Raw genomic sequence first — 27,090 nt, forward strand, 5'->3', positions numbered from 1 at the left:
TATTCAAAGTGTTACTTGCATTGTGGTCCAAAGGCAAGGCCAGATGTTCCTGATCTTGAGAAATGACAAGTTCGTTGACATCTAGCTGTTACCATTCCTTTGAGGTCTGGATATGACTGTTCACTAAGAATGAGACAACAGCCTGCGGCTTGGACCTTAAAAGGTGGTACAAAAGTTGCTATCAACTCTGTTCCCTACCTCCCTACTACCACCAGAGCTGCCATCTATCATTCAGGGAAGAAGGCACTTATTTCAGTTGTTTCTCAGATAGTTGCACTCTCTTCTCTGTGACTTAAGGTTCTGGGTCATGGCCCACTCCAGGACTTGTAAATACCTAGGCCATCGCAATCCTAAAGGTGTGCTTCTCTGTTGGAGATGCCATTTTGGGAAAGATGTTAAACTTTAGTTCTATCTGCCTGCTCAGGTGGATATAAAATATTCCAAGGCATTATTGTAAAGAAGAAAGGTAGAGGTATCTATAGTGTACTGACCAATATTTTATCTTAAATCATGACTTTAAAAACAGATGATCTGGTCATTAGAGGTTTGTACTTGTGTTGGCATTGTTGCAGGGAGGTATTACCACAGTGGTGCCAGAATATCTGCTTCAGAAAAAGTGGGTAAACAGCATTAATCTCTGTGAGTGTTTTGTTATAATTAAACAAAAGAAGCATGAGTGGGTGGAGTCAGGCACACACAGGCCCAGGGTTTTAGTTTTGCTTTCACTTGGGGTTTGGAGTTGAGGCTGTGATAAACAGCTCTGTCTCTGTTGCAGCAAAAAAAACTTGAGTTTTCTCTGCTGTGAGCTTTTTTCCTTTGGGTGTTCCTTTCTCCTGAACTAGCAGGGAGATAGCATGTGAGGAAAATCTGTTTTGCTGAATTTGCCTTTACCAAGTGTGGGTCTTATGTCCAAGAAAGGAACGGTTGATGATCAGTAGATAAAAGACATTACGATGTTGAGTATTTCAGTAAGGTTAAATTTATGCCATTTTTTAATTGTATTTTAACTGTGTTGAAGAGTAAAGTTCATTTCTCTTAAAGCCTAGCAGTGGGCCAATCAAATCACATCTAGAACAGTGCACTTTACACTTACCATTAAAGAAAATAAGAAGTTAGGGTGTAGGCTATCAATTTGATATGTTTGAGGGGATTTGGTCTAGTCCATAATATTGTTCTAATGGGGTGTTTCGAGAATCATAGAATCCCTACAGTATGGAAGCAGGCCATTCAGCCTATCAAGTTGACACTAATCCTCCAAAGAGCATTACACCCAGACATACCTCCACTCCAATCCCTGTAACGATGCAATTTCCATGGACAATGCACCTAACGCGCACAACCTTGGACTATGGGAGGAAATCGGAGCACCCAGAGGAAACCCACGCAGACACTGGGAGAATGTGCAAACTCCACACAGACAGTCACCCAAGGGTGGGAACAAGCCCAGGTCCCTGGCCCTGTGAGGTACCAGGGCCGGCAGTGGTTTGCTGCATGCGAATTGACAGTTGCATTTCATACATGATAACAATGACTACATTTCAAAAATAAGTATTCAGTTGGCTGTCAAGAGTACAAGAAGAAATAGGAGCAGGAGCTAGCTATTCAGTGCCTCAAACCTATCCCCATTCAATCTGTTCATGATTGAACTGATTATAATCTTTAACTTTACTGCCCATCGCCAAAACTCTTTGTCAATCAAAAAACCTGCCGAACTCAGCTTTGAAAATATTCAACAATTGACCCAACTTCCATTCTATTGTGCAGAAGAGATTTCCGTAGACTAAATATCTCTTAGAGTCATAGAGATGTACAGCTTGAATACAGACCCTGTGGTCCAACTTATCCATGCTGACCAGATATCCTAAATTAATCTATTTCCATTTGCCAGCATTTGGCCCAAATCCCTCTAAACCCTTCCCATTTATACAACCATCCAGATGCCTTTTGAATGTTAAAATTGTACCAGACTCCACCACTTCATCTGGCTGCTCATTCAATACACACACCACCCTCTGTGTGAAAATGTTACACCTTACGTCCCTTTTAAATCTTTCCCCTCTCACCTTTAATCTATACGCCCTAGCTTTGGACTCCCCTCCCCAGCAAAAAGACCTTGGCTGTTTACTCAATCTGTGCCTGTCCTGATTTCTTAAACCTCTTTAAGGTCTACTAGCTTTCGACGTTCCAGGGGAAATAGCCCCAGCCTATTCAGCCTCTCCCTATAGCTCAAACCCTGCAATCCTGGCAACATCCTTGTAAATATTTTCTGAATCTTTTCAAATTTCACATCTTTCCTACAGCAGGGAGACCAGAATTGAACGCAATATTCCGAAGGTGGCCTAACCACTGCCCGGTATTCAAAGGAATCAATTGAATATTCAACGGAAATTGAACAAGAAGATGCCTGTTTTAGAAGCCAGAACATATGGAATTTGTATCATATTCAAGGAAGGAAAGGCAAAATCAAATAAAATATGAGTAATTTGCAAAAACACAAGCAGCTTTTTCTTAAAACTTTCAGAGATGCGAGGCAGACACAACAGCTCGATGGCATGTAGAGCAATTCCATCTGCAACTCTGCTTCAAATACTGCAGGCAAAAATAGTTGCAGAGAAGTGTGCAGTATTCAGTTTGATGCAGGCAGCAGTCTAGAGGAAGCAAGAATTTATCCAGCTCCTTTCACGATCTCTGATGCTCTGAAGATTTTTGCAGTCAGCGACACACTGCTATAATTCTGGCAGTCTTGCGGGTCACAGATACAGTTTGAGCTATTCCTCAGGCCAATCCCATTTGGAACACTGCCTCTCCCAGAAGGAATAATTAACCCAGTTTGTTAAAGCACATGCATGAAATGAAATAAATACAACTCTGAGCAGTTAGCAGAATTTATTTAATTTGCATTTTAACACATTTCAACATGGTACACATTTCTGTCTTCAGTTCTTGGCTCAAAGGTAGATCTTTAGGCAAATCACCACAGCAAAGAGCCATTAATTTACACTACAGGGTAGGGGAAGGTTCAAGGCAGACCCCAAAGCTACCCGAGCTGAAATGGGGATTGAGCCCCTTACTCTAGGTCTTGATTTGAATTAGATAATAGCTGTCTAAACTATCACTATCTCCTCCCTCTTTTCTTAAAAGCATAGCACTTTCAAATACCAATGTCTTTCCAACATTATAAGATAATAAAATGTGAGGCTGGATGAACACAGCAGGCCAAGCAGCATCTCAGGAGCACAAAAGCTGACGTTTCGGGCCTAGACCCTTCATCTCTGATGATGGGTCTAGGCCCGAAACGTCAGCTTTTGTGCTCCTGAGATGCTGCTTGGCCTGCTGTGTTCATCCAGCCTCACATTTTATTGTCTTGGAATTCTTCAGCATCTGCAGTTCCCATTATCTCTTTCCAACATTACACCATTTGGGTACCCAAGATACTTTTATACATTTGGTGGTGTTTTAGCTGTGGATCCTTTTTGTTTATTTCAACAGTATATTTTGTTCATTAAAAAAAACTCTTCATTTATATACATTGTCACAAATCCAGTTCGGTTCTGTACAGTATCATATCAAGTAAACAAACAAACATTTGAGTATGACTCTATCCCAACGAATCCACAGCAGCTCTTACAAATACACAATCGTATTTACACAGAGAGATAGTAAGAACTGCTGCTGCTGCTGGAGTCAGAGATAACACACAGTGTGGAGCTGGAGGAACACAGCAGGCCAGGCAGCGTCAGAGGAGCAGGAAAGGTGATGTTTCAGGTTGGGACCCTTCTTCATTTTTCTGAAGCCCTTGATAATTCGAATTTCCTCTTGCATACCTTTCCACCCAACACCGATCGATGATTAACGGTTCAATTAATATAATAATTTACTGAAAAACACATGAAAAGATCCATATTGTATAATATAATCATTCTGAAGGAATTATATTGGAGATTGCATTAATTGCCACCTAATCTGATCATTATATTGAGTTCCCTGATGAAGTCAGACTTGTCATTGCTGCCGACAGACTTAATAACCATGCATAGCTAACCAATGTACCTTATACCTATTGCTATTATGTAATAAACTACATTCTGCTGTGAAATGAGTGCCTCTCCTTGTTAAGACTCACTAGTGGTTCATCCTCTTTTATTAATCAAACAGGGACATTGATTTAAAATGGGAGGGAGGATTAAGGGCAGCACTGTAGCTGATAATGGCTGTTTTCACACTACAGTGGGTTTGTTGCTCAGGTATCTCCAAGTAATAACAGTGAAAAAAATCCATGTTCATCCTTCTAGATGGTAGAGGCTGTGAATTTGCTGTTAAAGGTAGCTCAGTGAACTGCTGCATTGCACATTGTAGTTGGCACAAACTGCTGCTGCTTAATGGAAGAGGGAGTGAATGCTTAGGCTGTTGGCTGCATTGTCAATCATAAGGGCTACTTTGGGATGTTGAGCTTCTTGAGCACTCTGCGAGCCGCTACCCATCCAGGCAAGTGGGGAGTATTCAGTCACAATCCTGACTTGTGCCTTGTAGACAGTGGACAGGCTTCAGGGGTTTAGGAGGTGAGTTACTCACTGCAGAATTCCCAGAATCCAACCTATTCTTGTCATCACAATATTTATGCGGCTACTATAGTCAGGTATAGTTAGCTGTCAGCTGTAGCTCAGCTGGTAGCGGTCTCACCGCTGTGTCAGGAAGCTGTGGGTTCATACTCGTGCTGGTGAGACTTTAAGCACAGAAATCTGAGACAATCCCTGTCTGCTTCTCATGTAGATGTGAAAGTTCCCATTGCAAGGATGGCTATCTGATTTGGTGGTGGGGCAGAGCCTAAACTCTTTTAAGAAGACTGGGTTAAACCTTAAGTGTTGAAAGCTGCAGGGCTATGGGCCAAATGCAGGAAGATGGGACTAGAAAGGGCATCTGAGTGTCTTTGGGTTGGCATGGACAAGATGGGCCAAATAGCCCCCATTTTGTGGCTGAATTGTTTCGGTAGTTCAACGGTTCTATTTAAGACCCATTTCCGGTCTGTAAAAGTGAAGTCTGTAGTAGATATTTAAGTGAAGCTGTCAATAATGCTGAAAGAAAGACTAGCATCTATACTTGAATTAAGAAACAAAATTGGAGTTAACATGTTGGGTTGAGTCACCCTGGAGTCCTGAGGAAGGATCACTCAACCCGAAACATTAACTCTGCTTTCTCTTCACAGATGCTGCCTGACCTGCTGAGTTTTTCCAGCAATTTCTGTTTTTGTTTCTGATTTATAGCATCTGCAGATCTTTCAGTTTTTATTTAGCATCCATGTTTGTTTTTCATAACCACCAAACAGCATAAAGGGTTTTAAAGCCAATGAAATGAATGTCAATGTGTGGTTACTGTCATAACATAGGAAGCATGGCAGTCAATTTGCACAAAATTAAGATCTCGCAAAAAACAGTGTAATTATGCTTAGTTAATCCGCCTTTGCTATGGTGATTGAGAGATAAACATTGACCAGGGCACAGGGGATAATTCCTGCTCTCTGTGCCAAATATTACAGTTCCTCCACCCAAGGGGGGAGATCGAGCTTCAGTTTAAAGTCTAATGGGAAAGACAGCATCTCATACAGTGCAGCACTCCCTAGAACTGCACTGCAGATTCAGCCCAGATAGTGTGGTCAAGTCTTTGTGATTCACATGAATGAGTGTTACCAACAGAGCTGATACTGTTTTAAACTGGAGGAATTGACCCAACTTATGGAAAGCCTACTGAACATCTGATCCCTGCAATATTCACCATAAGGCAGGGGTTCTCAAATTATACGTTGTGGCTGCACAGTTGGGTCATGTGTTGAAATTTTGAGTTTACAACCTTGGACCCACCAATAGGGGACACAGAGATTGCATTGAGTTCTAAGTGATGCCTTTTCAGTATATGTGGTTTGTCTCTCGGTCAATGATTGCAGCTTCATTATGTGTCCTCAGAGGTCTAATTGCTCCCCCAGCCACAAACTTTCAAATAGGGAGTCACTGGCTTCCTTAACCATTTTAACTCCTCTGCCTCAACCCATGCGAACGATATTACTCCTCCTTGTAGAGTCAGAGTTGTATAGCAAAGAAACAGACCCTTTGGTCCAAACAGTTCATGCCAATCAGATATTCTAAATTAATCTAGTCCCATTTACCAGCATTCGGTCCATATCCCTCTAAACTCTTCCTATTCGTATTCACACCCTCTGTGTGAAAATGTTACCCCTCAGGTCCCTTTTCAATCTTTCCCCTCTCACCTTAAACCTACGCCCTCTAGTTTTCGACTCCACACCCTGGAGAAAAGACCTTAATTATTCAACCTATCCAAGCCCCTCATGATCCTATAACCTCTTTAAGGTCATTCCTCAGCCTCCAATGCTCCAGGGAAAATAGCCCCAGCCTATCAAGCCTCTCTCTATAGCTCAAACCCTCCAACCCTGGCAACATGCTTGTAAAGCTTTTCAGAACGCTTTCAAGTTAAACAACATCTTTCACATAACAGGCTGAACAACATTCATTCCCTCAAGATCACTCAATCAACTACTCCCTATCCCTGCTCCCCCCCATCCCTCCCACCAGCCCCATACAACCACTCCCCAACCCCGCACCCTCCCCCCCACCCCCAGCCCTTCGCAACCGCTCCCCAACCCCGCCCCCGGCCCTTCGCAACCGCTCACCCCCCACCCCTGGCCCTGCCCGACCGCCCCTGGCCCTGCCCGGCCGCCCCCCACCCCCGCACCTGGCCCTACCTCACCCCGGCCCTGTACACCCGCTCCCATCCCGCCCCGTACACCCGCTCCCAGCCCTGTACATCCGCTCCCCACCCCTGCCCCGTACACCCGCCCCCATACACCCACCACCCCGCCCGCGCCCCCAGAGCCATCCACCTGCCTGCCACCCGCCCCCCGCCCCCATACACCTGCCACCCGCCCCCATACCCCCGCCACCCATCACCATACCCGCACCCCCCAGACACCCGCCCCCTGTCCCCAGACACCCGCTCCCCATCCCCCGCCCCAAGACACCTGGCACCCGCCCCCAGACAACCGCCCACGACACCCGCCCCCCGTCCCCGCCCCTGAAACCCGTCCCCCGCCCATGTACCCCCGCCACCCGCCTCTCCGCACCCATGCCCCCCCGTACACCTGCCCCTGCCCCCGCCGCCTGACACCTGCCCCCTGTCCCCATACCCCCACCCCCAGACACCCACGCCCCCGCGCCCTGCCCCCATACCCCCGCCCCCCCACTCCCAGACACTGCCCCCCGCACCCCACCCCCCACCCCCATACCCCCGCACCCGCCCCCGACCCCATACACCCGCTCCCTGGCCCCAACCCCATAGACCCGCTCCCCGCCCCCATACACCCGCTCCCTGTCCCCCGTTCCCCGCCCCCGCCCTATACACCCGCTCCCCGCCGCATACAACCGCACCCTGCCCCCAGCCTATACACCCGCACCCTGCCCCCCCGCCCTATACACCCGCTCTCCGTCTCCCGCCCTATAAACCCACTCCAGCCCCCCGCCCGATACACCCGCTCCCCGCCCCGCCCTATAACCCACTCGCCGACCCCTGCCCTATACGCCCGCTCCCCGCCCCCTGCCCTATACGTCCACTCCCCGCCCTCTGCCCTATATGCCAGCTCCCCGCCCCCTGCCCTATACGCCTGCTCCCCGCCCCCTGCCCTATATGCCCACTCCCTGCCCCTGCCCTTCCCAGCCCTATACACCTACTCCCCACCACTGCTCCCTCCCTTCCCAGCCCTATACACCTACTCCCCACTCTTGCTCCCGCCCTTCCCAGCCCTATACAACCAGTCCCCACCCCTGCTCCCTCCCTTCCCAGCCCTATACACCTACTCCCCACCACTGCTCCCTCCCTTCCCAACCCTATACACCTACTCCCCACCACTGCTCCCTCCCTTCCCAGCCCTATACACCTACTCCCCACTCCCCGCTCCTGCCCTTCCCAGCCCTATACAACCAGTCCTCACCACTGCTCCCTCCCTTCCCAGCCCTATACACCTACTCCCCACCACTGCTCCCTCCCTTCCCAGCCCTATACACCTACTCCCCATTCTTGCTCCTGCCCTTCCCAGCCCTATACACCTACTCCCCACCACTGCTCCCTCCCTTCCCAGCCCTATACACCTACTCCCCACTCATGCTCGCTCCCTTCCCAGCCCTATACAACCAGTCCCGACACCCACGATTTCCAACTGGTGTCAAACAAGGCTTGAGGCACTGCAGAATGACATGGTTGTGGCAGCGCAGAAGGAAGCCATTCAGCCCATCGTCCCTGTGCCAGCACTCCCAAAAAGCAATTCACTTTGTGCAATCCTCCAGCCTACTTCCTATAACCCGGCACATTCTTCCGTTTCTCAAAGTACGGTCTAATTCCCTTTTAAATTGAACTTACCTCCTCCACTCTCTCGGTGTGTTTCATACCTTAACCACTTGCTGCGTTAAATAGTTTATGTTTTCAAGTGGCTTTTGCTTCTTTTGCAAAGGAAAATGAGGTCACATCCGGAATCTGTTTGGGAAAGATGGTGCTGTGGACCAATGAGATCAGAAATTCCAGTACACGTAACCTCTGAGAATCACGAACGTGATTATATCAAAACAGACTTGCACCTCCATACACCTTTCCTGTCAGGTTGAAACAGAGTCCACTGAGGATATTCCTCACAATTTGTAACTGGAATGTAGGGAATAAATGCAAAGTCCCATTTATCGTTCACTGCTCATTGTCTTCACAAGGCGAAGGTGAGTCTGTGCTCAGAGCTTTCGCTACGCCCATCATGCTGTTAGGTATGGCATCTCAGAATACTGACCCTGCAATAGCGAAGGGGCAGGATTCATTAGTAAACACTGTTGTTCCCATGGGATTGCTGTCTTTGTCCTGGTGGAAGACAGTCATACTGAGATGGGTTGGGGTTGGATGCCATCTCAAGGAAAGGTGAGATAGTCTTAAACTCACCTTGGAATTCGAAGCAGTAACAATTGTCCTTGTGTCTAAGAACACAAGAAAAGGAATGAAGTGAAAACTCAACAGGCCCAAAATAGCTTCTCCTGTCCTTTTGAAAAAGTAACCTCATTTATCAGCCTCCTCAGTCACTGGAAAAAAACAGCTGCTCATGGATGGAACTGAAAATCCTCGTCAGAGAAAAATCTAGGTTGTAAACTGCAGTCCTGACAATTCACAACAATATAAATTGTGGTATCTCAATCTCCTAATTCTCACACACAAAAAAGCACAATTCTACATGTGCTAGGAATCTGGAATAAAAACAGAAATTGCTGGAAATACTCAATATCTTCCACTCTTATCTCCGAACTGTCAACTTGCTGTTTGGCGCCAAAAATGTCGATGATCTGAACACAAAAATACTTGGGTAGACAAACAGGAGGCCAGAAGAACACAGCGGGCCAGGCAACATCTGGAGGAAAGGAGCTGTCAACGCTGTTTCGGGTATTACCCTCCTTCAGGAAGAAAATACTTAGCTTAGATTCACACATTTACACGCAGAATTTACATAAAATATTCCACAACATATTCATACATCAGATACATTTAATCTTTGCTCATTTTTCCCAAAACCCCTGCTAATTCTGCCCTGGCACAATGTTGAAATAGATCTTTTTAAAATCACAGTTACACCCCTTGTGACTGTAACAACGGTGAACTGTTCCCTTCTTGATCTATCTGCAGCCTCTGACTGTATGGGTTACACAACTCATAGACATTTGCAGCATAGGAGGAGGCCATTCACTAGTCCACAAAGATCTGACAACATTAATCCCATTACCCTGCTCTTGGCCCATAGCCCTGGAGGCTATGGCAGTAGAAGTGAAGATCTAAACACAGCCTAAACGTTATGAGAGTTTACAATTCAGGGCCACAGGCTCAAGTGCGAGGAGGTGGGGGGAATGTTTAAATGAGATGTGCTAGACAAGTTTTTCTTGCACAGGGTAGTGAGTGCCTGGAACACATTGCCAGAGGACGTAGTGGAAACAGACATCATGGCAGTATTAACGAAACACCTGGATGAGCCTGTGAACAGGAATGGAATAGAGGGATACGGATCCTGGATGTGAAAGCAGTTTTAGTATGGAAGGGCAAAATGTGTCAGCGCAGGCTTGGAGGGCTGAAGGGCCTGTACCTGTGTAGTATTGTTCTTTTTTTTTCATCCTGCGCTTGGCCCATAGCTCTGGAGTCTATGGCAATACAAGTGAAGATCTAAATACTGCTTGAGTGTTATGAGATTTTCCAACTCAACTGGTATTTCAGATTGCGAGTTCCAAACTCTCTCTACCCTCTTGAGTGAAATAATTTCTCATCAGCTCTCCTCTTAGCCTTCTGCCTCTCACCTTAAACCTATGTTTCCTGGTTATTGACTCCTCAACAAGTGGAAAAAGTGGTTTCCTATTCATCCTACCTAGGCCTCTTGTAATCTTATACAGTGCTATTGTGTCCCCTCTCAACTGTTGCGGCTGGAAGGGAACCAGCCCCATTCTGTTGAGTTTTTCTTCACAGCTGAATCACTGAAGTCCAAGCAACATGCTGGTAAATCTCTGTTGTACTCTGTCTTCCTATAATGTGGTGACCAGAACTGCACATGCAGTACTTCAACTGTGGCCTGATCTGTGTGTTAGACACTTCCACCATATACTTGCTCTTGTATTCTATGCCTCAAGTAACAAAGGCAAGCATCCCCATATGCCTTTTAAAACACCTTGTCTATCTACCATACAGAGATATGTAGGCCAAGGTCTCTTTGAGTTTTCAATATTTCCCGAGGTCCTACCATTGACAGTGTAATCACTTGCCTCATCAACCCTACCCAATTGCGTTACCTCCCTCTTTTCTGAGTTGTCTAGTAACAATTATCGTGTCATCTGCAAACTTCTTGTTCATAACACCTACAATTAAGTCCACATCATTTACATACGCCATAAACAGCAAGGGTCCCAGCACTGAACCCTATGGATGTCCTCTGAAAATAGACTTTCAGTCATAGAAGCATCTCTGTGCCATCACCCTCTGCTTCCTGCCTCTCAGCCAATTTTGAACCGAACGTGTCACTTTGCCTTGGATCCCACGGGCTCTTACTTTCTTGACCTTGAGAGTCCTTATTAAAAGCCTTGCTAAGGTTCATGTGGACTACATCAAATGCGACACGCTCATCAATGTTTCTGGCCACCCGCTCAAAATAATTCAATCGAATTTGTCAAACATGGCTTCCCCGAAGAAATCCATGCTAACTTTCCATAGCCCTTGACCACTTCTTCCAATCGGGTGGTCCTGCTCTCCCTTTCTATCTATTCAGATGCAGCCAGAGAATCATCTGCAATGGTTTCTCTTCCTGTTCCTGCACCATTACATCTCAGTCAGTCTGGATATCACTGACCTGGGAATGGTCGATCTTAATTTGCAATTTTGCTTCCCTTTTTACCCACCGATTGGTAGAATATTGAGTTTGGTGTAAGTAGCAGATCCAAAACTGCCAAAAGGTCACAGAAACTCAAAGTCCCTATTCCCAAATTTGACTCAGTCTCTATCCTTATTTCCAATCCCTGCTGTTATTTCCCAATCCCTATTATTTCTAATCCCTGTCCTTTTTCTGAATCCTTATTTACAATTCCTGTCATCTCAAATTTGTATTCCTAATTGCTGTCCTTATTCACAATTTCTGTTCTTATTCTCATTCCTGTCTTGGCTCCCAATTTTTATTCCCAGTCCCTGTATTTAACCTGAAGTGTTATTCCCACTCCCTATCCTTATTCCCAGTCCCAGTCTTTATTTCAAATTCTGATATCCAAACCCAGTCCTTATTCCCAATCCGTGGCCTCATTCCAATTCTTATTCTAAATTCCTTTCATATTCCAAGTCTCTGTCATCATCCCCAATTCTTATTCCCAAATATTGTCAAAATTCCCAATTTTTCCTCATTTAAATGGTGCCTCTTTGTGAGACCATTCAAAAATGCAGCAAATGCTATTAAGCGTATGTTAATGGCCCTAACCCAGGTATTTCCCCACTATCCTGATCCACCCTTTGCAAGACTGTTTGAAGGGCATCTGATCCAGATGGGGAAACATTTCCTCTGGTGTATGCTACACACGTCATTTCCTAATTACTGACCCCACCCCTTTCCTAGCAACTATCTGATGTTTCATCAGACAGTTTATAACCACAGCGTCAGATTTGTACATGTGATGTGCTTTCTTGTACATATTCACACCATCAGTCTCACCATCTATTTCTTCCCCCATTTCCTCTACACCCCCCAATGCTACTTTCTTTTTGTCCCATTTCAGCTCATCTGGTGCTGAAGCCTTCACCCATGCTTTTGTTAGCACGAGGCCTAGGATATTCAATGCTCCTTGAATGGTCTCCCATTTCCCAATCTCCATAAACTTGAGATCAAGCCTCGGCTGCTGGGTCCTGCCCCACTCTGTACATAGGCAGTCACCCATGGTTGCTCATTGACCTCAGCATGGCGGCTCAGTGCTGCCTCACAGAACCAGGGACTGAGTTCGATTCCGTCATTGGGTGACTGTGTGGAGTTTGCACAGTCTCCCCACGTCTGTGTGGGTTTCCTCTGGTGCTCCGGTTTCCTCTCAGACTCCAAAGATGTGCAGATTAGGTAGACTGGCCATGTTATATTGCCCATAGTCTGTAGGGATGTGTAGATTAGGTGGATTGGGCATGGCGAATGCAAGGTTACAGGGTTGGAGTAGGGGTTTGGGTGTGGGCAGAGTGCTGTTCGGAGGGTCCGTGTGGACTCAATGGGCAAACAGCCTGCTTCCACCCCGTAGGGATTCTATCACCTATAAAAGTCCAATTCCAATTCCTCAATCCCAAATTCTGGCCGACAAACGTGTCTCTTGCCAAGTCCTAACTATAATTCCAACAATAAATTTTTTGTAGGTCTGTAGAAAATAAGCCAAAATCTGTCCTCCTAGCAATTGAACATTGGCTTCTCCTGCTCCTGCTCAATGATGCCGCCTGTCGGTGTCTCTCTGTAACTACAACGGTTGTAGGTACGCGCATGCGCCCTCCCCTCACGGCGGCCGGCCTGTAGCGCATGCGCTCCCCGTGACGGGCAGAGGGCGAGCTAGTTTCGAGGTGATGGCGTTTTGTTCGTTTTTCAGGTCTGAAGTTTATAAAGATCACTTTGAACTCGGTGAGTCGGGGTGTTGTGAAACTGGGAGCGTCGTGTTAGATTGTTATTCAGTTTCGGTTTGTTTTTTTTTCGGAAACGGTGTTGAGTTATCAGTGAAACGTCAAGTTTTGACTAAAGTGCAAGATCCGAAACCGTCAGAGACTCGGAGTTCCCCATCGCACGTCCCAAATTCCCAAACCCTGTATCCCCGTCCCAAATTCCCAAAACTCCATACCCTGTATCCCCATCCCACATCCCAAATTCCCAAACCCTGTATCCCCATCCCACATCCCAAATTCCCAAACCCTGTAACCCCATCCCATGTCTGAAATCCCCAAACCCTGTATCCCCATCCTAAATCCTCAAACCTTGTATCTCCAAATCCCTGTCTCCAAAATCCTCTCTCCTAATCCCATCCCCAATCCCCACCTCCTTCTCCCAAAGAACCAAAACCCCATCTCCGAAAGCCCCATCTCGAATCTTTGTGTATCCCAAATCCCCAATCTCCATCCCTATCTCCCAAATCACCGAAGCCCCATTTCCCAAATCTCTAGATGCTGTATCCTTTAACCTGTGTCCCTTATCTAAAATCTCTTCTTCCAAATCTCCACACCCTGTTTTCTGTATCCCAAGTCCTCAAATCCCACATCCAAGCCCCCAAACACTGCACTCAATGTCCCAAATTCCAAATCCTTAAATCCAGTACCCCAAGTCCCAAATTCGCAAACCTTATCTCCAAAATTCCCAAACCTTTTCCCCCAAATTCCAAATCCTCAAACCTTGTCTCCTGAATCCTCAGTCCCTGTCTCCCAAATCCCCAAGCATTGCCTCCTAAACCCTGCCTCCCGGATCCCCAGACCCTGTAACCTATATCCTTTGTCCGGTATCCGAATTCCCTTCTTCCACATCCCCAAATCCTGTTTCCTATATCTCAAACCTGGTATCCCAGTTCTCCAGACCACATATCCTGCATTCCAAGTCCAGTTTCCCAGTTCCCCAAATCTAAATCTTGTATCCCAAGCCCTGTATCTCAGTCCCTATTTTTATGTCCCAGTTTCCCTTTGTCCAGGCCTAATTGATCAAATCCCAAATCCTGTATTCCATTTCATCAAAAGACAGCCCCCATATCCCAATTCTCCGAACCGAAATTCCAATTTCACAAAGCCTGATCCTTCTTCCCAAGCCCCCAAATCTCAATTCCCTTATCCCCTTGCAGTCTTCAGTAGGTTTTTCCTCTGCTTCCGGAAGCTTTTGCCAATGGGCACAGGTTTTTTTTCCCTATCCAGCCTAATTGAAATATGAGATGTTGTCCCTTGTGCTTTATTTTAACAGTGTGAATTAAAATAGCAGGAAGCTGGAAACTCGAAGCTGGAAATGTTCCACAAAGAAGTTGCCCAATGTATTTGTGTCTGGTCAACACAGTGTACAGGAGCAAGTACAATGAACTAAATTGAAAGGAGTGAAATAGTGTTTGGCCTGCAGGAATTGTGCATGGTCAGGAGTCTAGCACAGATGGGTTTGAAGGAGTAGGAAGTGGGCGTCATGGGCAAGTTGATATCAGAGAGAGACATGGCAGAGAAACGACTGAATGATGCAAGTTTTGAGCTGGGGCAAGTTAGAACCTTAAAGGAAATTTGCCCTGATAAAATTTTATAACTTAAGGTTAAAAATAAATGTACATGTGCAAAGTGACATTGGAAACCTGCAGTTTTGTCTAACATCATTTATTTCTAGTGATACAGAAACATGTTAATATTTCTGTCATTGATCTAAAGTTTATTGTAAATCTTATTGTTCCTATTCAGTTTTGCTGACCAGGTAAGACTTTAACCATTGTTTTCAATGCAGGGATATACATCTGTTCAAAGTGTGGGTATGAATTGTTTTCAAGTAAAGCTAAATATAACCATTCCTCACCATGGCCTGCTTTTACTGAAACGATTCATCCAGACAGTCTGTCCAGACGAAAAGAGGGAGAGAATGCCCTTAAGGTAAGTTGTCAAACATGCTAGTAAGTGGAAAATGTAAGATTATATATATGACTGCTAATATTTGGATTTACCTATTCTGAACCAGACTCAGCTTTGAAATGGCCACTCCATTGTAACATTGCTTTTAATATACTTAAAAGAACTGACATCTTGTGGTGAAGTGGGTAGTGTCCTGCCTCTGAGCCAAAGATTCAGGTTCAAATCCCACTCCAGGACTTGATGGACCAAAAAAGTACTGTTGAATAGGTTAAGTGTCGACTTGCAGATCCTTCCAACACATGCCATTAGTAGGTGAGTAAGAATGAGAAATATTTATAGTTTGCTGTGTGATGGAAAGTTATTGGAACCTTGACCATCACTACCCATACCTCCAGATTGCAATAAGAATGGGTGATTGTATGTTGCCATGTCAACTCTGAGTCTTTGGGTGTTTGTTAGTTAATTGGCTGGATGACTGGTGTGAGTCAAATGGGTGCTAAGAACAGTGTTCGAGCTTGGGATGAAGTAGGATTTGGACTTCACCAGTTTCAAAATCTCCCCTTCCCCTACTGCATCCCTAAACCAGTCCAGTTCGTCCCCTCCCCCCACTGCACCACACAACCAGCCCAGCTCTTCCCCCCCCCCCACCCACTGCATCCCAAAACCAGTCCAACCTGTCTCTGCCTCCCTAACCGGTTCTTCCTCTCACCCATCCCTTCCTCCCACCCCAAGCCGCACCCCCATCTACCTACTAACCTCATCCCACCTCCTTGACCTGTCCGTCTTCCCTGGACTGACCTATCCCCTCCCTACCTCCCCACCTATACTCTCTCCACCTATCTTCTTTACTCTCCATCTTTGGTCCGCCTCCCCCTCTCTCCCTATTTATTCCAGTTCCCTCTCCCCATCCCCCTCTCTGATGAAGGGTCTAGGCCCGAAACGTCAGCTTTTGTGCTCCTGAGATGCTGCTTGGCCTGCTGTGTTCATCCAGCCTCACATTTTATTATCTTGGAATTCTCCAGCATCTGCAGTTCCCATTATCTCTTTGCACTACCAGTGTTGGGCAAGGCAGCACAGTCAGTCAGATCTGCCCTCAGGCAGGGAGAAGAAAGTACACAACTCCCTGTTTTTGGAATAGGCATTCTGGCAATACTTTTGACTGCTCCTCATCTGGTTTGTTCTTTATTTACTAGTTTGCTATAAAGGAGAAAAAGGCAGGGAGCAAGAAGAAGACAAAATGTGGTTTTAGATTAAGCTAAAGTATAATAAGCTGTGCATCGATTTATTGTTATCATTGAATGTGCAGTAAATACGTGCAATTAGTGAATGTCGCTCTCCTGCTTAATTGCACATCTCCAAAGCGGCTTGCGACAAAACTCTACCTCTTTTGCAGTAACTACCATCTTTTGGCAAGTTTGCATAAAATGGTTTTGATTGGATTGAAGAAAATGCAACATCTTTAAAACGTCTCTGTTTCAGGTTTCTTGTGGAAAGTGTGGGAATGGACTTGGCCATGAGTTTCTCAATGATGGGCCTAAGCCGGGACAGTCACGTTTCTGAATATTCAGCAGCTCGTTGAAATTTGTCCCCAAAGGTACGTGGATTGTGACAAATTTATTTTATAGCATCCATATGGATGAAGAAAGGTAGCTTCATTAATGCAGTTTGTTTTTCTTTTCCTATTTATTTTACATTTGGTCAGTGTGTTGAAGAGAGGAGCTTGGAGGTCACATTGCAGCTGTACAGAACATTGGTTAGGCCACTTTTGGAGTACTGCATGAAATTCTGGTCTCCATGTGAGAGGGTTGAAAGGGTTCAGAAAAGATTTACAAGGATGTTGCCAGGGTTCGAGGGTTTGAACTATAAGGAGCGGCTGAATAAGCTGGGGATATATTCCCTGGAGCAGCGGAGGCTGAGAGGTTACCTTCTAGAGGTTTATAAAATTGAGGGGCATGGATAGGATGAATAGGCAAGGCCTTTTCCCTGGGGTGCAGGAGTTCCAAACTAGAGGGATTAGGGATCAGGTGAGAGGGGAAAAATTTAAAGGGGATTTAAGGAGCAACATCTTCTCGCAGAGGGTGGTGTCTGTATGGAATGAGCTGCCAGAGGAAGTGGTGAAGGCAGGTACAATTACAACGTTTGAAAGGCATCTGGATGGGTATATGAATAGGAAGGGTTTGGAGGGATATGGGCCAAATGCTGGCAAATGGGATCAGAGTTACTTAAAATATCTGGTCGGCCTAGATAAGTTGGACTCGAGAGTCTTCTTTCATCCTGTATATCTCTGTGACTGTAAATGTGAATCCCCTTGACCTAAGCCAGTTTTGTAAATGAAATCCGCAGTAAAGAATAGTAAGTTGAAGACAAATTCCTGGGCTACTATTCAGAACTTTTCAAAAACTGTCAAGTTTTTTTCCTATTACCAACAAAACTGAATTTGGCTTTTGAAAAAAAAAACCCTTGTTAGTGTATATGTTGTATGTGTTTGAATATTTCAGTTGAAGTAATTTTTAAAAATAATAGTGACACTGTTTGCTATAATCTCTTTATTTTCCGTGGCAGTTAATGTTGCCATCGTCAGTTTGTTCCCTATTTTTTGTTTTCTACCTCAAAGCTGCCTGATACCCTTACTTTGTGGAGCTCCTATGTTTTGCTGAATCAGAGGATAAGGGTTAAATGTGGCAATGCAATTGTTGGTTTTACAGAGAACAACATATTTAAATCGATATTGCAAAACAACATGAATGATCGAATACCTATATTGAAGAAATTTATATTATTACACTACAAACAATGTTCTATTAAAATGAACACTGATTATGTAAAGAATGGAGGGGAGACAGGGTGAAGTTGGGTTAAGGAACTTGGAGAGAAGTTTCTCCATTCCCTCAAGATGTTGTGCAACATATTTTTTTAATCCCTGTATTCGAATTGTGACCTAACTTCTTTGTGCTTCAGGCAGCCTTTTGTACTATGTTACAACGCAATGTGTTGTGGACAGAGTGCCACCTACTGTTTCGGTACATTCACACTGCTGTGATTGATAATCGTTTTCACTATGTCAAGTGACGGAATTAGTGCGTGGATCTCAGAGCAAATTGCAACTTCACTTTTGGTTCCATGGCAGGGAAGAAAGTCAGTACATGTACAAAATTTGGAGTTGCCAAAGCAGGGAGCATTAGGGGGCATGACTATATTATGAGAGATAATGGGAACTGCAGATGCCAGAGAATCCGAGATAACAAAGTGTGGAGCTGGATGAACACAGCAGGCCAAGCAGCATGTTAGGAGCACAAAAGCTGACGTTTCGGGGCCTAGATCCAGGGTCTAGGCGCAAAACGTCAGCTTTTGTGCTCCTAAGATGCTGCTTGGCCTGCTGTGTTTATCCAGCTCCACACTTTGATATGACTATATTATGATCCTGTTTTCAAAGCAAACCTGGCAAATACAGCTCCATTGACTTCACAGTAGTTGTTAAACTTAAATCAGTTGTTTAGTAAATTTGATCTAACTTAGTTTTATAGAAACAAGCACAAATCTACAGGGGAAACTCCTACCCAATGAAGTTTCTTGTTTGTTTTGGGGAGGAGGGGGAGTGGCAGGTGAACTACAGAACTCCAATGATAAATTAAACTTAGTTTTCAAGAAATCTTGATTAAAGGTAACAATAAGATTCTGTCTGTCGGTTACGAAGGAGCACATGTTTGTTTTGAAACTTTTGTATTGCGGATCTAATGAGTAGTGCATGGTCTGCGTTGGAATCAATGCTCAGGGCCCTGTTGTCTCAAACTTTACATTGGGGCAGGCTATGATTCAAAGTTCAATCAACTTTTGAAAGTTCCTGCCTAATACCATCAAAATTGGCTTTACTTCAATTTAGAACTTTAATTTTCTTCAACAGTTCTATCCTTTCCCACAATTATTTTAAGACTAATAGAACTGTGATCACTGAAATCTTAAGTGAAAACAAACAAACAATCAAGTGAAATGAAATCATTCCTAAACAGTGCAGTGAGTCATAAGTCATACTGCACCCTACAAGGAACTAACTCTAGCTTTGATCACAGAGACAGAGACAAAGTATCACAAACCATGGAAATGAACCAGCAAAGAGTGAGTGTAAGAATCAGAAAATAGAAAATAAGAGACATTGCTCAAATAATGTATCTGCCTTCTCTGCTGAAGATATAAAAGTGTACCAGAAATTTTGAGGAACTAAGGGGATAACATTAGTAGAGAAAAAGTACTGGAGAAACTACAGGAATTAAAAGCTGATGGACCCTCAGGATCTGATGGTCCTTGACCTGGTGACCCAGAAGAGAAATTGAATTAGCTTCACTGTCACATGGAATCAAATGAGTACAAGTCACTACTTAAGGTGCCATGTTAGGTACAAAGGTACCCAGGCACAGATTTTTCAGTACAAGGTTCTTTGAAAAATATATTTTAGAAAAACGAAGAAATAAAAAGTCCAGCATTGCAGATTGTAGGAATGAATTAGAAAATAGAAAAGTAAAATGTTCAGAAAAATAGTCCTTTCATCTGAGTCCATACCAACATCTAGCCTCCAGTCCGCACCTGGCCTTAACTCCACACGGTGCCGGCCTTCACCTCGCAGTTCTTGAGCCTGGGAGACTGCTCCCGAATCCTGTTGAGTCTGGACGTCCAGGCTGAGACTACACTGGACTGAAAAACCACCATGCCGGGCCAAGAGACCACCACGTGGCAGTCAGAGATTGCTGAGCTGGGCCACTGGTGGGGCAGTCATGCTGGGCTGGGAGACTGCCACGCTGTACTGAGAGGTCAGCTCGCCTTGTCCGCTCTGAGGCTGGGAGTCCAAGACCACACTGAGGCTAGGAGTTCAGCTTTGTCACCAAGAAGAAAGAAGTGAGGAAAAGAACATAAAAAGGAATCTGCTGAGACATTAGATGCATTGGTTGTGATCTTCCAAAATTCCTCAGGTTCTAGAAACATTGTAGCAGAGTGAACATTGTAATACTACTATTCTGGAAAAGGCGTATAGAGAAAGTAGAGAGTTTTGCTAAATAGCCTGATATTTAATCCTGCTCTTATTATTTTCTTTTATAGACTTAAACCCAATATAGGAGCAATAAATTGTAAGAAATGACTCATCAAATCCAGATTTTCATTCCTGAAAAGTTGCAAGACTGAATTAAGGTGTGGTGATAGCTAAGTTGTCCTGTTGAACTCCAGCAAACTGATTTGGAGCAAGTGACACCGGGTTTTTTAAAATATACAGTTTGAGAGGGAAGCCTTTATCACCGGTAGTTCAATCTTAACACTTCTGTTATTGTCTTAAACTTACCACATTAATTTAATTCAGAGTATTGCAGCTTTCATTGCATTTAGAGTATAAAGCTGGAATTAAGGCTTCATATACATTTTTAAAAATCTTTTTGTGTTTTGGCTTGATTTTACTTGAGTGTTTAACTCTTAAGTAGTACTGTTTGTATTTTTGAATGTCTGTAAACTTGCAAAGCTGTATTAGTTGAGATTTAATTATGTATTAACATATTTGTGTGGCAAATACAGTAATTCAATAGGATTATTCTAGTAATCATTGTTTAGATGCGAATAAGAAAAACGCAAAGTTGCTTAGCAAAATTTCTGCTTTTATATCCAATTTGACTGGATTTAAAGAACAAGATTTTTTACTGAACTTAATTTTGAATTTTCATAAACCTACTAAAACTAATACATTATCAATACAGTGCACATGATGATAAAAGCTATGCGATATGTTAATTGTTTTTGTTTCATTTGCAGTCAATGGACCTCTTGAGGAAAAATAAGGCGAGCATGGAACCAATCTTTTATTGATCAACTGAGATCTGTTTGTTTCTTTAAGTATCAAAGTAAACACAGAATTTCTGTTTCATCTGGAAGTAGCAAAAAAATGTCCTTGACATAGTATTTTTGATGGTTAATCATTACATGAAATTTTCTGGATAAACCCTTCCTTGAATCTCCAGAAAATAGATGCTTAGATGATTACACTGACAAAAATACTTCTATTAAGTAAGGTGGACTTCATTTTAAACATCAACTAATCTTGTAAAAATGTCAAGCAAAGCACAATATGGAAATAGGGAAAGAGTTGTTGCAATAGCAGATGTTTTGTTCTTTGAGATTTTGCAGCAGAAAGCAGGCTTAACTAGTTCAAATAACTTGTCACAAAGATAACTAAAGTACATAAGACAAAATTTAAAGTAAATATTACTTGTGGGAAAATAACATATTTTGTAATATGTTGCCAAACAACTATAGCTTTAGCTAAACATTTATATACTATTAAAGTGGCTGTTTTTAATTCTGGTAGAAATTTCACAGAAACTGGATTAATTTGGGAAATTCATTGGTTAGAAGGTATTATGGTCCATAAATTATGGTTTTGTGACCACTTGGTGTTAATCCTGGAAATTGTGGAGGGAAATCTCTGACCACTGGCTTTCTTTATCTTACAGATTCTTTCCAACAGTATACTTAAAGTAAATATTTCCAGTTGGATTTTAAATGTATAACATATAACTAGATTTTTCTGAATTAAAACCTATTTTAAATCCTACTGTTTATTTATGGGTCTGTTACCAATGGTTATGCTTTGCTTTTGATCACTTGCATTGGGCATTTTTAACATGAAGCAACTTTAATGAGAGTGGGAAACAAATTATTCAGTGACACAGAAGGAATGAAGTTGCCTGATAATTCAGAGGTTAGATTCACTGCTGTTGAAGCTCATATAGCATCTCGGTTCCTGGTGGTTCTGCAGCCAGTGTGGATATCAGTTTGCACTGGCCGTTGGTGAAGGTGGGATCTGCCAGTGTGCATTGTCTGGGTTTGGATATAAACTGACAATGTAGTGAGGTTCTGCAGTACTGCTTGCACAAGTTGAACCATACAGCAATGGAAGCTCAGCAGAAGAGAGAAAGTTGAGGTGAGGTGGTGCACACGGAATGAAACAAATGAATCATATGCAGTATCACTTTGAAGTCAAAGGAAAAGCTCATTATGACCTGGCATTAGTCAATGACTTTGAACTCGAGCGTGTACCAGGCCAGATAGTCATTGTGCTGCTGAAGAACACACACACTACAAATCTTACAACCTTTAATGTGTTCTGCAAGTCAGTAATGCCTGAGAGTAGGAACCAGCTGCATAACATTCAATACAAGTATCTCGTTTCGTATATAGAGATAACAAGGTGTAGAGCTGGATGAACACAGCAGGCCAAGCAGCAGCATAGGAGCAGGAAAGCTGACGTTTTGGGCCTAGACCCTTCTTCAGAAAGGGGGGAGGGGAAGGGGTCTCAAATAAATAGGGAGAGGGGGAGGCGGATCGAAGATGGAGCGAGGAGACGATAGGTGGAGAGGAGACAGACTGGTCAAAGAGGCGGGGATGGAGCCAGTAAAGGTGAGTGTAGATGGGGAAATAGGGTGGAGATAGGTCAGTACAGGGAGGACAGACAGGTCAAGGGAGCAGGATGAGGCTGGTAGGTAGGAGATGGGGGTGGGGCTTGAGGTGGAAGGAGGGGATAGGTGAGAGGAAGGACAGGTTAGGGAGGCAGGGACAAGCTGGGGCTGGTTTTGGTATGCGGTGGGGTGAGGGGAGATTTTGAAACTTGTGAAGTCCACACTGATACCATTGGGCTGCAGGCTTCCCAAGCAGAATATGTGTTGCTGTTCCTGCAACCTTCAGGTGGCATCATTGTGGCACTGCAGGAGGCCCAGGATGGACATGTTGTCTGTGGAATGGGAGGGGGAGTTGAAATGGTTCGCAACTGGGAGGTGCAGTTGTTTAGTGCGAACCGAGCGTACACCAATTTTCACAACCTCAGCATGATTCACATAAAGCGTAAATAGCTGGCAGGGTGGAGCCCATAGAAAGAATGTGATACAGTAAGTTCTCAGGCAAGATTAGAATACTTAGTGAATACTTTGTTTCAGTGCTTACTCAGGAATAAGGTGCTGATAAAATGTTAGTGGAAGTGTCTATCCGACTTTTGCTGTACTGACATGTGACACCCTTGTTTCAGGATTGGTGAAAGGACATTTCATGGTTGTTCCAAGCAAATCAGTTTAACATTAGTTGGGAGGAGATTTAATAAATAACCAGGGGAAAAAGCAATAACTGAAGATTGATGAGGGACTGCATTGGATGTTGTCGATATGAATTCCAAGAGAGCTTTTGACAGCATTGAGATTTGTGGATTAAGATGATCAGTCAGTTTGGATAAAACATTGTCTTAACATAGAAACACAGAAAATAGGCATGAAGCTAGGCCTTTCGAGCCAGCACCACCATTCAATATGATCATGACCGATTGTGTAATCTCAGTATCCCATTCCCACTTTCTCCCCATTCCCCTTGATCCCTTTAGCCGTAAGGGCCAAATTCAACTCCCTCTTGAATTTATCTCATGAACTGGCCTCAACAGCTTCCTGTGGGAGAGAATTCCACAGGTCCACAACTCTCTGAATGAAGAAATTCTTCTTGTCAGTCCTGAATGGCTTGCCCCTTATTCATAGGCTGTAAGGACAATAATCAATGAGCCATAGTAAATGGCTGTTTCCTCAGGCTGGAAAATATAAGACACAATTGCTCTGCAAGGTTTAGTGCTGGGACCACTGCTGTCTTTGAAACATGTTAATGGCATACATGTGCGAAAGTGGGGAAGTTTCAGAATTTGCCAGTACTGCACATTTGAAGGTATGGCAGGCAGTAAGGATATGAGTGGGCTACTAAAGGGCGGATAGCCTGCAAAGCAGGCAGACAGGTGCCTAAGTAGAATTTCATCAAGAAATAAAAGGGGATGCATTTTGGCAGAAGGGGTATAGAGAGATATTTCTTATGGTCTGATAGTTACATGGACACAGAGATCTAGCAGTTCAGGGATATCGATCTTTGAAGTGGGCAAGGCATGTGGTACTAGACTTCATAAATAAAGGTGTTGATTACAGAAGTAGCAATGAAAAAAGAAATAGGGAGAAGATTATATATGAGGGTGAGCTAACCAGTAATATAAAAGAAGATTGCAAGAGTTAATTTAGATATATAAAGGGGAAAAGAGAGGTAAAAGTGGACTTTGGACCACTGGAAAATGACGCTGGAGAAGTAGTAGTGGAGAACGAAGAAATAGCTGAGGAACTGAATAAGCACTTTGTGTTAGTCTTCAAGGGGGAAGACAAATAATATCCTAAAAATTCAAGAGAGTCGAGGGGTGGAATAGGGACAGAAGTGAGTATGGTGGCCGTCACCAAGGAGAATGTGTTAGAAAAACTGAAAGGTTAGAAAGTGGATAAATCACCTGGGCCGATGGACTACACCCAGAGTTCTGAAGGAGATAGTTGAAGAGATAGTGGTGATCTTTCTGGAATCGCTGGAGTCAACAGAGTCCTGGGAACGAGAAGATTGCTAATGTGACCCTCAACCCATTTAAGAAGAGAATAAAGCAAAAGACGGAAATTGCAGGCTGATTCGCCTGATCTCGGTTGTTGGTAAGATTTGAGAGTTCATTGTGAAGGATGAGATTTCTGAATACTTGGAAATACATGGTAGGGTTATTTTCATTAGAAGGACGGAGATTGAGGAGGGACCTAATTGAGGTCTACAAAATCATGAGGGGTATAGACAGGGTGAATAGCAAAAAGCTTTTTCCCCCAGAGTGGGGGGACTCTATTACTAGAGGTCATGAGTTCAAAGTGAGAGGAGGAAAGTTTAGGGGAGATATGCATGGAAAGTTCTTTACACAGAGGGTGGTGGGTGTCTGGAACGCGTTGCCAGCGGAGGTGGTAGACGCAGACACGTTAGCGTCTTTTAAGATATATTTGGACAGGTACATGGTTGAGCAGGGAGCAAATGGACACAGACCCTTAGAAAATAGATGACAGGTTAGACAGAGGATCTTGATCGGCGCAGGCTTGGAGGGCCGAAGGGCCTGTTCCTGTGCTGTAATTTTCTTTGTTCTTTGTAAAATGGGGCAAAGTCAGCACAGCTTCATCAAGGGGAGATCATCCCTGAGAAATCTGTTAGAATTCTTTAAGGAGGCAATGAACCGGTTAGACAAAGGAGAGCCAATGGATGTTAACTACATGGACTTCCAGAAGGCCTTTGACAAGGTGCTGCACAGGAGGCTGCTGAGTAAGAATAGAGCCCATGGCGTTAGAGGCAAGGTGCTAGCATGGATAGAGGATTGGCTGTCTGGCAGAAAGCAGAGAGTGGGGATAAAGAGTCTTTCTCAGGATGGCAGATAGTGACAACTGGTGTTCCAGAAGGGTCAGTGTTGGGATCACAACTTTTCACTTTATACATTAATAATCTAAACGAAGGAACTGACAGCATTCTGGCTAAGTTTGCAGACAATACAAAGATAGGTGGAGGGGCAGGTATTGAGGAGTTGGGGAGGTTACAGAAGGATTTAGATTAGGATTGTGATCAAAGAAGTTGCAGATGGAATACAATGCTGGAAAGTATGAGGTCATGCATGTTAGTAGGAAGAATAGAGGCATGAACTATTTTCTAAATGGGGAGAAAATTCAGAAATCTGAATTAAGGTAAACTTGCAGGTTGAGTTGGTAGTTTGGAAGGCACATACAATGTTGGCATTTATTTTGAGAGGGCTAGAATATAAAAGTAGGAATGTACTTCTGAGCTTTTATAAACTCTGGTCAGACCATATTTTAGAGTATTTTCAGCAATTTTGGGACCTACACCTTGGGAAGATGCACTGGCCCTGAAGTGGGGCCAGAGGAAGTTCACAAGAATGATCCTAGGAATGAAAAGCTCAACATATGAGGAATGTTTGAGGACTCTGCATCTATGCTTGATGGAGATTAGAAGGATGAAGGGGTATCTAAGTGAAACTTACAGAATTCTGAATGGCCTGGACAGAGTGGATGTTTGGAAGATGCTTCCATTGGTAGGAGAGACTCGGACCTGAGGGCTCAGCCCTAGAGTAAAGGGAAGACCTTCTATAATAGACAATAGGTGCCGGAGTAGGCCATTTGGCCCTTTGAGCCAGCACCACCATTCATTATGATCATGGTTGATCATCGACAATCAGTATCCTGTTCCTGCCTTGTCCCCATAACCCTTGATTCCACTATCTTTAAGAGCTCTATCTATCTCTTTCTTGAAAGTATCCAGAGACTTGGCCTCCACTGCCTTCTGGCGCAGAGCATACCATATATCCACCACTCTCTGGGTGAAGAAGTTTTTCCTCAACTCTACTCTAAATGGCCTACCGCTTATTTTTAAACTGTGCCCTCTGGTTCTGGACTCACCCATCAGCGGAAACATGCTTCCTGCCTCCAGAGTGTCTAATCCCTTAATAATCTTATATGTCTCAATCAGATCCCCTCTCATCCTTCTAAACTCAAGAGTATACAAGCCCAGTCGCTCCAATCTTTCAACATGTGATAGTCTCGCCATTCTGGGAATTGACCTCGTGAACCTACGCTGCACTCCCTCAATAGCAACAATGCCCTTCCTCAAGTTTGGAGACCAAAACTGCACACAGTACTCCAGGTGCGGTCTCACCAGGGCCCTGTACAGCTGCAGAAGGACCTCTTTGCTCCTATACTCGATTCCTCTTGTTATGAAGGCCAGCATGCCATCAGCTTTCTTCACTGCCTGCTGTACCTGCATGTTTGCTTTCATTGACTGATGTACAAGAACACCTAGATCTCGTTGTGCTTCTCCTTTACCTAACTTGACTCCATTGAGATAGTAATCTGCCTTCCTGTTCTTGTCACCAAAGTGTATAACCGCACATTTATCCACATGAAACTGCATCTGCCATGCGTCCGTCCACTCACCTAGCCTGTCCAAGTCACCCTGTATTCTCATAACATCCTCCTCACGTTTCACACTGCCACCCAACTTTGTGTCATCAGCAAATTTGCTAATATTACTTTTAATGCCTTCGTCTATATC

General features: G+C 44.0%; 1 protein-coding gene across 2 annotated transcripts; it reads left to right on the plus strand.

The window, feature by feature from the left end:
- Positions 1-13,084: 13,084 nt before the first annotated feature.
- On the plus strand, positions 13,085-21,724 carry LOC125462585 (methionine-R-sulfoxide reductase B1-like). Of its 2 annotated transcripts, XM_048552770.2 has the most exons (5): positions 13,120-13,189; positions 15,017-15,159; positions 16,618-16,732; positions 20,227-20,255; positions 20,926-21,724. In XM_048552770.2, the coding sequence occupies exons 1-4, from the start codon at positions 13,135-13,137 to the stop codon at positions 20,241-20,243; spliced, it is 330 nt and encodes a 109-aa protein (XP_048408727.1). In that variant the 5' UTR covers positions 13,120-13,134; the 3' UTR covers positions 20,244-20,255; positions 20,926-21,724. The 2 variants fall into 2 exon arrangements, with proteins under 2 accessions (XP_048408726.1, XP_048408727.1); XM_048552769.1 differs by lacking the exon at positions 20,227-20,255 and having other exon boundaries at positions 13,085-13,189.
- Positions 21,725-27,090: the final 5,366 nt, after the last annotated feature.

Source organism: Stegostoma tigrinum, chromosome 23, assembly GCF_030684315.1.
Source record: "Stegostoma tigrinum isolate sSteTig4 chromosome 23, sSteTig4.hap1, whole genome shotgun sequence".
Classification (NCBI taxonomy): domain Eukaryota; kingdom Metazoa; phylum Chordata; class Chondrichthyes; order Orectolobiformes; family Stegostomatidae; genus Stegostoma; species Stegostoma tigrinum.